Source organism: Brassica rapa, chromosome A04 (assembly GCF_000309985.2).
Source record: "Brassica rapa cultivar Chiifu-401-42 chromosome A04, CAAS_Brap_v3.01, whole genome shotgun sequence".
Lineage (NCBI taxonomy): Eukaryota > Viridiplantae > Streptophyta > Magnoliopsida > Brassicales > Brassicaceae > Brassica > Brassica rapa.
Window position 1 is genome coordinate 19,134,832 of NC_024798.2, and position 12,108 is coordinate 19,146,939.

The 12,108-nt window shown below is 34.7% G+C and overlaps 2 protein-coding genes across 2 annotated transcripts; both read left to right on the plus strand.

Annotated features, from left to right (window-relative positions):
- The first annotated feature begins 4,286 nt into the window (after window positions 1–4,286).
- On the plus strand, window positions 4,287–7,679 carry LOC103865656 (GDSL esterase/lipase At2g38180). Its single transcript, XM_009143478.3, has 6 exons — window positions 4,287–6,192; window positions 6,334–6,411; window positions 6,740–6,880; window positions 6,958–7,034; window positions 7,113–7,256; window positions 7,336–7,679. Exons 1-6 carry the CDS (start codon window positions 6,082–6,084, stop codon window positions 7,556–7,558), a joined length of 774 nt encoding a protein of 257 aa, XP_009141726.1. The 5' UTR covers window positions 4,287–6,081; the 3' UTR covers window positions 7,559–7,679.
- A 48-nt stretch (window positions 7,680–7,727) lies between these two features.
- LOC103865657 (pyridoxal 5'-phosphate synthase subunit PDX1.1) lies at window positions 7,728–9,340 on the plus strand. Its single transcript, XM_009143479.3, is given in 3 exon segments — window positions 7,728–8,517; window positions 8,519–8,855; window positions 8,858–9,340. Coding segments are annotated over 3 exon segments (1,254 nt in total). The 5' UTR covers window positions 7,728–7,963; the 3' UTR covers window positions 9,221–9,340.
- Window positions 9,341–12,108: the final 2,768 nt, after the last annotated feature.

The following is a 12,108-nucleotide window of genomic DNA, read 5'->3' on the forward strand; positions in this document are numbered from 1 at the left end:
GTAGATGAAATTTGTAAACACATGGCTAGGAAATCTCTATTTTTGGGAATTACCACTATGATTCATAGCAAGATGTTAGGAAACTAAGTTGGGTCAGTAATGTTTTAATTTAATTGCAGAATCTTAAAAAAGGTGTTGGCCAAAACTTTAATCTTTATTAAGTAAGCAATATGTTCCAAATCGAAATTTGATTTTACTATTAAATGGATTTTTAGCATTATTTTCAAAACCAGACCGATTCAATTATTGGACTAGATTCGATCATGAACCAAACTACATTCTACTTTGAACCGGATCTGACAAGTAGCTAGGTTGGATTATAAAAATATTCAACCGAAATAAAAATTTATTAAAACTGTGAAAGATTTATGAATCTCGTGAAGAAAACTAATTAATCCACATTCAATAAACATTTTAAAATTTTAGTTATATTTTTCTCTTTATTTATTTTTTTACTTTTTACTTTTTGTGTATATTATAAATTATAAAGTTATTTAAACAACAAAATGTTAAGCTTTTATTTAAATACATAAAACATAATAGACTATAATTTATATTAAATGATAATTGTTACATATTGTTTAATATTTTCAGTACATATTTAATATATTTTGCTTTAAATAAAATAAGATCTAACTATGTCTATTATTTCAAAAATCTATATAATTTAATATTTCTAATGTTCTATATTATATATACATACATATTCTAGCTATATATATATATCATATTCACCATAATTTTTATTAATTTATATATTTAAATGTATATATGTAAAATTTGTGAACTAGATTCAACTTGGTTGGACCATAGTAAATCATAGTCTAAATTGTTATTCAATTTAGTTTTTAGTCCAGTTTTAAAACATTATTTTCTTAGCAAAGAAGTATTCTAAAAAGAGACGACCAAGTTAATGACTTAAAATCATTATATATTAGGATTCTCAAAACTACTTTATAGTTTAAGCATATTTATTTGAGTAAATTAGCTCAATATCCAAAAAGAAGTGAGATACCATAAAGTTGAGGGAAAATGGTGATGATGGGGGGAAAAAAATTGGGGGGAAATAGGGTATAGAGTGCAAATAGGGTATATGTTGTGTATAGGGAGTACAATTTCTCTATTTATTTACATAATATTTTCTTTTCTGAATGAGTAAAAATCTTTGTTGAACAAAAACATTAAAAATAACAAATCTGACAGATATATCAGACAAATATCAAAATGACATAACAACAACTTCGGGGAAATTTGAATTACATAATATATATATATATATATAAATAAATAAATATATTTATTTATAATTTATCACGTTTTTACTTATATTTTTAACAAGTTAGTTGTACATGGCATAATAATTTTGCTACAACTTTAAAACATATATTCGATGAATAATATGAATTATAAAATGTACAAAATAATGAAATCATATCGTCAAAAAATGAATATATAAATAAATAGTAGTATATGTTTTCTTTCATTTGGACAATGAAAATGAAATATGTGAAAAATCTAAGATAATTACATGTTACATTTGTAATGAATTATTTTTAGTTGGTAAATATAGGTTGAGAACAAAAATGGTCATCGTTTATAACATACTTAGAAAAAATCCAACGATTGGCAGAATGTTTCACAACAATCCAAATCATTTATGTTTCAATGTTTCAAAATACAAGGGTATATAATCTTACACGAAGTACTCGTAGTTAATCTCCCTATTTAGTCTTTATTCCACAAAATAAGAAACGTCAGATTGTCTTGAGACACGTGTGTAGCCTTCATGGTCTCTCCGGCAAAGATAGTATGGCCAATGTAACAGTAGTTCACTTCCCTAACAAGGGTCTATAACAGAACGGGATTTACTTCTTGAGACTTTAACAAGTGACAACAATTCTTTCAGTTCAAAAACAATAAAAAAATAGAATATGTTGACTTCGTTCCTCCCGTAAAACAACATTAGTAGATAAATTTTAGTATATCTAATCTAACCGCAAAAATCCCCAAAATAAGAAACATAAAAGACTATCTTTGACTTCGTTCCTCTCGTGAAACACCACTACTAAATTTTTAACATATCTAATGTAACCGCAATTTTTACATATCTTCAAAGTATATTAAAGCGTTTTCACAAGTCAATCATCTGTACAATAGCTTTTAACTTCTGTACCAGTATGTACGGAAACCAATTTGGAATAAGTAGTTGTGCCACCCATATGTACTCTAGTATGAGAATTTCTCTCAAAACTCTCTATAGTGAATAAATGCCGCAGTTGTATTCTAAATGTAATTCGCATAAGAAGAGAATAAAGATTAGCATCAGTATGACACGTGGTGCTGTCAGAGCGTTCTTTGGAGGAATCCAAGGGCCCAAAATTGTGTCGTGTACTTTGAAAACGAAGCGCTGCTGAGTTTGCTAGTATGTCTTTTTGCTTAACGAGGAGGTAGCTTAATAAAAGGTTGGAATTGGTCCTAGCTTTTGTCCTCTATATATTAAGGTTAACTTCTAGCTGATGTTATTCGATACATTTCAAAAAAGCATCATAAAAAAACGACCTCAGGATTAGAGGTGGTGAATCACTTGAGATACGTGGCTCAGTTTGAAACCCTCAAGAAATTAGAAGAAGAACTTGATGCTTAAAAAAAAATTCGTAGATATTAAAGAGAGACGTGCAACAAGTAAACATTACTTTGAATTTCTTAGTTAAAAAGGAAAAGTAAACGATACTGAGGATAGTGATGCTAATCTGCCGGCACCAATTCATTCCGAAATCTATAAAATATTGTACTCTCTCCAAATGCACGATACTATTTTTGAAAACTAAATGGTGATCGACAAATTTTCTAGGTCGCAGGTCAATCACACTCCACCGGTTCAACCGAGTTCACAGTTTAAAACCAATATATAGCTTCCAGCGAGGTAAACGATGTTTTCTATATGGTTCGTCTTATCTGATGTTTAATGTTGTTAAGGGGGTACTTCACAATATTTATATTTTTCACTTATTAACTCGTATTTGGAAAATAAAAATAGGGGACATTTAAGTAGAACCTTAGATTTTGAGAAAAATAAAATTATTTAAAGTCGATCAAGCTCCGGTACACTTTGATGCCTTTACTGCCACACATTCTAGAAAGATTTCATCAATAAATCTAGGAGTCATGAAGTCAAACTTGGTAGCGTATATAAAGGCAAGGTCCGTACCTTTTTGTACCTTAAATGATATGCCCTTTTGCATGATGAAAAACATGAACTACAGCACTAAAAGAAAATATAAAATCAACCACCATACGATAACAACATGAACTTAACCATTATACTACAAAACATTTAAAATTTTGATCTACTTCAATTTTTATTAGGGGTGTTCAATCCGGATATCGGTTCGGTTTCGGTTCGGTTTTTTTTTCGGTTTTTGGTATTTCGGTTAGTAAAATATAACTACCATTCTAAATCCATATTTACTTCGGTTCGGTTCGGTTTATATACTGTCGGTTTTCGGTTTTATACCAAAAAACATAATTATTTTGTTGGAGATCATATTATATGAATTTTAGAGTCATATTGTCAACATAATAATTTATTAAAAATATATTACATGTTCAAATAAATGAACAAAAAAGTAAAAATGCTTCTACCATCAAATAAAATAATCAAATTTATAACTAAAATCAAAGTTTGAAATTTTGAAAATGAAAATATGAAACAAAACAGAAAAAAAGTTTTTCCACTCTTCCATATTTAGTGTTCATTAAAGTCATGTTTTTTCAATTAAAAATTTTCCATTAATTATTGTCCATCAAATTTATAATCTTCATATTTAATTTAGCGAAGACTAAAATAAATTAAAAAGATCAAAAAAAAGACTTAGAAAATAAGATGTCTGAATTGCGATATATTGTTATTTAGTTATAGTTCAAGTGTTTTACAAATTATGGTTTTTTATTACTATAAAATTATGGTAATAGTTATTAACACAAATTTAACTTATGTAACAAATAGATTTTCATGTATTGTTATAAAATAGATATATATTTACATGTTTCTACTTTTAATCGGTTTTGTTCGGTTTATTCGGTTTAATCGGTTATATACCAAACCATATCCAAATCCTACGGTTTTTATAAAATTATATCCATTCGGTTTATATGGTATATACAAAAACCAAACCATATTGTCTATTTCGGTTCGGTTCGGTTCAGTACGGTTCGGTTTTACCATATTGAACAGCCCTAATTTTTATTAACTTGTTAGCGTATACAACTTTCGTGAGCTTTTAGCCAATGGCAGGTCTTGCGTATATAGTAACTCTTGAATAAAAAAATTCAAAAATGATTTCATGTAACCATATTGTCACAACCAAATGTTCATTTTCCTTTTCTTTTCTTTTCCACTCATGACTCAACTCATATAGTCATATGGCTTGCTTCTTAAATTATAGCGCCACACTAGTCCCAAAGAATTAAAAATTTTATAATTAGCAAATGCTCTATTTATATGTAGTTCTCGTTCACTGATAGCGATTGAGTCCGAGAATCTAAACTAATCAAGATATCAATTAGAGAAATAAGGGGAATCCAAGTGGGTAAATAAAGAGACAAACACAGCTGAAAGACGCATTTGTCTTGTCCGAAACACATCACAACGTAATTATTCTTGAAGTGCCCCCACAAATCTTTGTTGATTTCGTAAGTTACACTGATTTCTTGTTTGAGTTCGTCGACATACCTATGGGCAACAATGGACGAAAGGCGTTGGCGTCACAAACTCACAATGATGAAAAAGCCAAAACACATCAAACTGTACTTGATGTTAAAGGAAACTTCCCGGAAGCTGCCTGCTTGAATCTTGAGGATACGTCTATACACTTCTCACATGCGCGTATCATGCATGTGGAAGATGTTGATATCGACCCACTCTTCTTGGATAGAAGACACGATAGTATCTTTTGTCTGTTTATAAGGTTTTTAAATTAAATGGAACATCAGCGTCTACATTTTTGTAAGTTCTTCCAATTTTACATGTTAGGGTATCTATAGACCACTAGCAGTTTCTTATATAATTTTCGGCCACAGACCATTTGAAGAGCTGGTCCCTTGATGTGTACGGAACAAGAGAATTCTATTACAAATTCTTATCTTCTTACAAGAGACTTCACAACTTCTTAGACGGAATCATACTCATACCTTCTCGAATGAAAGAAACAAATCATATCTTCACACAAAGAATCCTAAATCGTAAATGGAAATTAAAGCTGCGGATTTAACGGTTAGCAATCAATATTTATATCGTCTACAACTTTAGATTTTCGGGTTATTACACGGTGAACATTTAACGGTTAGCAATCACCAAAAACGTTTAAAATCAAACAATTCATTTTGTAATAAAGGTTCATACCGACCCTAATTTTGGGTTCTCTGTTTTTCATGTTTTTACATATCCAATTATAACGTTTTAAATTTACTGAATCCAAATGTCTATATCCTCAAACTCCCAGTAAATCTGTAAAAGTTGGTAAGTTTTGTTTGTAAATTACAAAACTTAATAAACTGGAAACAAAACCTAAGAACTTTACGAAAAATCCAAATTTTAGAATTTTAGGGGAAGACAATTAATTAGACAAAAGCCAACATGAATAACTCTTCCAGAGCCAAAAAAAAAACCACACAACATGCCAAAATTAGAAGAAAAAAAAAGTATTTGTAAACAAAGGAAAGAGCAAAATTGGAACAACATTCACAAAACTACAATGCTCTCACAAGTTGCTGACAGAGCAAGAAAATCCGTGAAGGAGCCCAAAAAATTTTAGACGAACAAAAATCTAAACTTCTATCCATTTCTATTTCACCCAATTTTTGTTTTCAAGAGTCTAAATTACCGACTTTAGCATATTCTTCAAAAAAGATTAACCTTATATAAACTGATTAAGAACAAAAAAAAAAAAAGAATCGACGGTTGCTGCTAACCGAATCAACCCGAAACTCCCAATTAACCGGTACAGCTTGAAAAACCGATGTGTCAGTGAACACAGAGGCATTACTCTAGAATACACTTTTCAATCGGAGCAGAAGAAGCCAATGGTCGGTCCAGGAAGACCTCAAATCGTCCTCTTCGGTTCATCAATCGTTCAATACAGCTTCAGCGATGGTGGATGGGGAACCACTCTCGCTAACATCTACTCTCGCACGGTTTGTGATCCTCTCTCTCTCTCCAACAGATCTTCTTCCTTGCAAGTGGACAGCTTTCACTCTTGTCAGTGTCACAAGCTAATGATTGAGGAACATAACTGTAACACTTAAAAGTTTCAATCTTTTTGATGCATTTCACAGGCTGATGTAATCCTTCGTGGGTATGCTGGTTGGAACTCCAGATCTGCTTTAAAGGTCTTAGACCAAGTGTTCCCAAAGGTACACACACTCTGTTTTCAGGAAGTGGGCTTGTTAGAAAATACATATGTTAAGTTGTATTGTTTAATCATAAGTGAAAGTGACACTCTTTATGTATGATTGTTTAAATGACATGTTCTTGCAAAATGAATTAGCTTTCCCTTAAAGGTGTTAGACCAAGTGTTCCCAAAGGTATACTCTGTTTTGAGGAAGTGGGCTTATTGAAAATGCATATATTAAATGAACAATGAAGTTAGATTGTTGTCACTTAAGTGAAAGTGACACTCTTTATGTATGGTTTTTTGCAAATGAATTAGCTTTCTTTGACGTCTTTGCTTTTAAATGTTAGGATGCTGTGATACAACCTTCTTTGGTGATAGTGTACTTCGGTGGGAATGATTCAATGCCTCCTCATCCATCAGGGCAAGGACCTCATGTTCCTCTCTCTGAATTCACTGATAACATGAGGAAGATCGGAGAGCATCTTTTGGTAGCTATTCCCTTCCCAAAGTTTGATACTTTTTCTGTCTTAGTGTATTGCTACCTCATGATACATCTTCTTACCAGAGCCTCTCGGACAAGACCCGTGTCATTTTTCTCACTCCCCCACCAATGAACGAGAGACAAATTCAACTAGTGTTTGGGTACGTATCAGTTAAATGCTCCTCTTAGTTATTATCATTCCATGTTTGATCAATATCGTTGTGTGACTCATGTGCTAGAGATGCAATGAGAGGCCGGAGTAACGAGCTGTGCCGTCCCTACGCAGTAGCTTTGTTGAATCTATGCAGAGAGATCAATGTGAAAGGAATCGATCTTTGGAACGCAATACAGCAACAAGATGACTGGTTAAATACTTGCTTCACGTGAGTTACTGAACCTTTACATGATACATTGAAAACGATTCTCCATCGTAAACTTCTTGTGTCTTTTTTGCTTTAATAGCGATGGGATCCATTTCACGGCCAAGGCGAGCGAGATTGTCGTGAAGGAGATATTGAGAGTAGTGAGAGAAGCTGATTGGAAACCTAGTCTTCACCGGAAGTCATTACCGGTTGAGTTTCCATTTGATTCTGGTCTACCAAACTCCCCAAGACATAGTGATTTAGAGATAAGTAGAAACAAAAAGTTGGATCCACCACCTGGACCTGGTATGGCCAGGTTGTAAAAACAACTTAGCAGTTAGAGATATCATACTTATATTGTTATACACTGACATCTTGATGGTGTACCAGTTTCAGTCACAGTTTGTTTGCATCTTGAAATCAGAAAAAAAATGCATTAGAATCTAGAATTTTCCTTAAAACAAGAGGTAGCAACTTTGTTTTCATTTAGTGAACAATGATGGTTGACAGTGTCATGCAAGTTATAATGAGAAGCTTCCAAGTCAAGGCAATCTTTGTTATCATAATCTCATGTAATAGATTGAGTACTTTGCCTTTACAACATTTCACGAGTTTAGGTTAGACCTTTAAACTTAACGCATTATTTTCGTTCAAGTTATCTCATAACCCGAAGATATTTGTTACCACAAAAAAAAAACACAACAACAAATATATCTGAATTAATTTGAATGGTCGTTCAACATACACAACAATACAGGAAACTGAGCTCCACATCAGCAGACATATCTCTTCGGGACTCTACATTTTACATTGATAGAATGAAATCTGTGGTCAAACTTCTTGTTATCCAAACATTACTTCTCCTCCCTACACTCAACTCCACTGTATTCCACGTGCTCCTCCATCCTACACCGTCCGATGAGCTTACTTTGACTTTCTTCTCCCAATCAGATTGCTTAATCTCAATTCGCGCCTCACTCCATAAATACAAATCTCTTATCTTCCTTCTTTCCTCCACACTCTCTCTAAACCCTAGAAAAATGGCGGAATCAACCGGAGTGGTGGCGGTTTACGGCGAAGGATCCATGACCGAGACGAAGCAGCAATCTCCCTTCTCCGTCAAGGTCGGCCTCGCTCAGATGCTCCGCGGCGGCGTGATCATGGACGTCGTCAACGCCGAGCAAGCGCGAATCGCCGAAGAGGCCGGCGCCTGCGCCGTCATGGCTCTCGAGCGCGTCCCCGCCGATATCAGAGCCCAAGGCGGCGTCGCGAGGATGAGCGATGATCAAAGAGATCAAACATGCCGTTACGATTCCGGTCATGGCCAAAGCTCGGATCGGCCACTTCGTGGAGGTGCAGATCCTCGAGTCCATCGGAGTCGATTACGTCGACGAGAGTGAAGTCCTCACTCTCGCCGACGAGGACAACCACATCAACAAGCACAACTTCAAGATCCCGTTCGTTTGCGGATGCAAGAACCTCGGGGAAGCGTTGCGGCGGATCCGCGAAGGAGCCGCCATGATAAGGACCAAAGGAGAGGCCGGGACGGGGAACGTCGTGGAGGCCGTTAGGCACGTGAGGAGCGTGATGGGAACGATAAGGTTGCTGAGAGGCATGGATGATGAGTTGATGACGAGGTGTTCGCTTACGCGAAGAAGATCGTTGCGCCTTATGAGTTGGTTATGCAGACGAAGCAGCTCGGGAGATTACCAGTGGTTCAGTTCGCCGCCGGGGGGGTTGCGACGCCGGCGGACGCGGCGCTGATGATGCAGCTGGGGTGTGATGGAGTGTTTGTCGGGTCGAGGATTTTCAAGAGTGGAGATCCAGCGAAGCGTGCGAAGGCGATCGTGCAGGCGGTTACGAATTATAGAGACGCGGCGGTGCTGGCGGAGGTGAGCTGTGGGTTGGGTGAAGCTAAGGTTGAGAGGTTCGCGAACCGGTCTAGTAAACCAATCAGAGAATTTAAATGTTTTATTTCGGTTTAATTTGTAAGATTGGGGTTCGCTTGTATTCGTGCTCTAAATGTTATGTTTGGGTCCACTGGGCTTTACTGTTTGGGAACAATGGGCTTTGTTATTAAAATTCAGATATGTTTTGTTTCTTTCTGTTTTTTTTTTATAAACCCAAGTGCTGGCAAGTAGCAACAATTTTTATTAGCTAGGTCTAAAACAAAATGGTAATGTTACGTATTTTACTCTCGTTATTGAGAAATATATGAGACTGAGTCTTTTTCTCTCTCCTTCTGCTCTGTTCTCTCTCACAGATTTTACACAGAGGAAGGTATGAGAGAAAACTCAGGCCAGTTGTTTATGGTGATTGCGTCCATAGTTGGACCTCTTCCAGCGTCGCACCTTCCTTACGGTGGTCGGCTGGCTTCGGCTCCGGTTTGCTCGCGTTTTTCTTGACGGAGCTTCCGGCTCTTGGCTCCGGCGATACATCAGACACTCCGGTGATCGCTGGCTTTGATTTCCACGACGGCCGCTTGTTCATCGGTGGCGTTGTTGGATTATCTCCGGATTTCATCCGGATTATGTTAGATCTACGCTTCCTTGATCTTCATCGTTTCGATTGACTTCCGATCTTGACATGCGATTGTCTCTTCCTCCCCTTTGTGACGGCCGTGACATCTTAAGTTTCTTCTTTTCTCCAAAGGTGTCTACGGTTTCTTCTAGGTGAATCGATGTTTGAAGGTTGGTTTGTGTTCAATTGAAGCTTTATTGAGGCAAAGATTATCGGGCTTTTATTTTCTAAAGTCGTCCGACGGTTTCTTCTCATGCGACATCCTGTTCCGGTGTGTTCCGGTGGATTGCCGGTGAGCTGCTCCGGCGACGTCTTTCTTGCCGTGAAGTTTGGTGGAGTTTCATTCATCGGGCACGTGTCTCCAACGCTATCAGAATGACGCGTGGAGTGCTCGAGTTGACTCACCTCTTCCTCTTGGGTTTGGGTTTCTTTTGTTTTGGGTGAACGGTTGGGCTGGAGGCCCATGTGGCCATGTGTTGATTGTCCTTTTCTTTGTCTATCTTTGGGCTTTTTGTTTTGTTTGGGCTTTTGCCCTTTTATAATTCTAATAGATGGAAAAAAAAAAAAACGTATTTTACTCTCGTTAACCATAAACTCTCCTTATCAGTATGGGTCATTGATTGCCACTGATTCATTAGGAACAGTTTATGATTATGGTTTTTTTAATAATACTGATTTGCTTTGCAATCCTTTCTTCAAGGAGAATAAACGGAAAAAATGAAATGTTTAGATGACCGGTGGATCAGTGCCCGAACATGGAAGATTCTAGCCTTTTAGAAACTTATACAGTGTTTCCCTATTTTCTATAACAAAAACTACATTCAGTAGAAGTTAGGATGATATCTACTAATAATAGCAATCCCAATTAATTCCAAAGGTTGTGAATTTCACTTATGTTGAAAGGTTGTATCTTTTTTAAAAGATATCAAAAAGGTTGTGTCTTTTCTAAAAGTCTTATAAGCATCTTTTCAAAATAACTAACTTCAAATTGAAAGAATGTGACTATTCAAATTGAAGAGTTGTGACTATTCAAATTGAAGAGTTGTGACTATTCAAATAGATTTTTAAAATGTATAAATAGTTTCTGACATACATTTTCTCAAAATAAATTTTTTACTAATCAAACTAATAATAAAATGGTTGAAAAAAAAGATCTAAGCAGTTATTTGATTACAAATTTTTAGAAGATATTCAAATGAAATGTTATAAACAAAAAATAGTAGGAAGAGTTTTACGTGTTTGAATAACAAAAAATCCTAAACGAAATAATGAAATCATTAGTCTCAATTTTCTTATACTATATGAAAAGGTTTGTCTTTCATACATACAAATTTGCTTATACCCGTTACATGTTATTGTCGTGTCCTTCTTGTCATTGTTGCTATTGTAAAACAAACCAACAAACCCATAAATAATAATATCCCATTTTAGTTTATATAAATGTTTATGTTGTTCAGTTTCAAAAAAGAAAAATGTTTATGTTGCTATTTGTTGCTATTTTTTTTGTTACATATAGAAATTCTAAGTTCATGTCTTGATGTGTTCATTAGTGTAGAGATTACTTATTGTGTTAAATGCAAACTTTATTCTGTACAAAAATATACAATACGTCTTATTTTTTTGTTTTTCATGGCCGGGCCTGAACTTAGCTTAAGTCATACACACACATTTTAAGATCGAAGGATAAAAAAATGTTACAACGTGCAGAAATTTTTTTTGTCGATCCAAGCATATATATTTCATATGAGAAAGCAAATCGGAAACACAAACCGATTCAACCGATACGGTGTTACCATCTAAGCTTATACTGAAAGTGTATTTGTCTTTTTCTGCTGTTTTCTTACACGTTTTACAATGTTTAGGAAAAAAAAGACATAACGGTTATGGTTTCATTTGAAGAATAAAAGAAGATGATGTTATGTTGATGTTACGGTGGTTAAAAGTCATGGTTTATATATTGATTTAAAAGTTGTTTTGTGAAAGGGTGAGAATTAAGGGATCTAAAATACAAAAAAATAGCGGTTACAGCAATATCTATTTCAAAGAGAACTAAGAAGATGATGTAATGGTTATGGTTTGATGTGAGGAAAATAATAAGTAGATGTTACGGTGGTTAAAAGTCGCGGTTTATATAATGATTTAAAAGATGTTTTGTAAAAGGGTGCTAATCAAGTGATCTAAATTTCATAATAGTGATTACATCAAAATATACTTCCAGGCATTGTCTTCACAATTTTTTAATTATGCAGATAATCCTATTCTGATTAATGTTGAAAAGATGCCTTTGTTCATAATAACTGAATTTTCACTATAATTTCAAATACTGTATGTTTACATTTTTTTTACTTTTTAA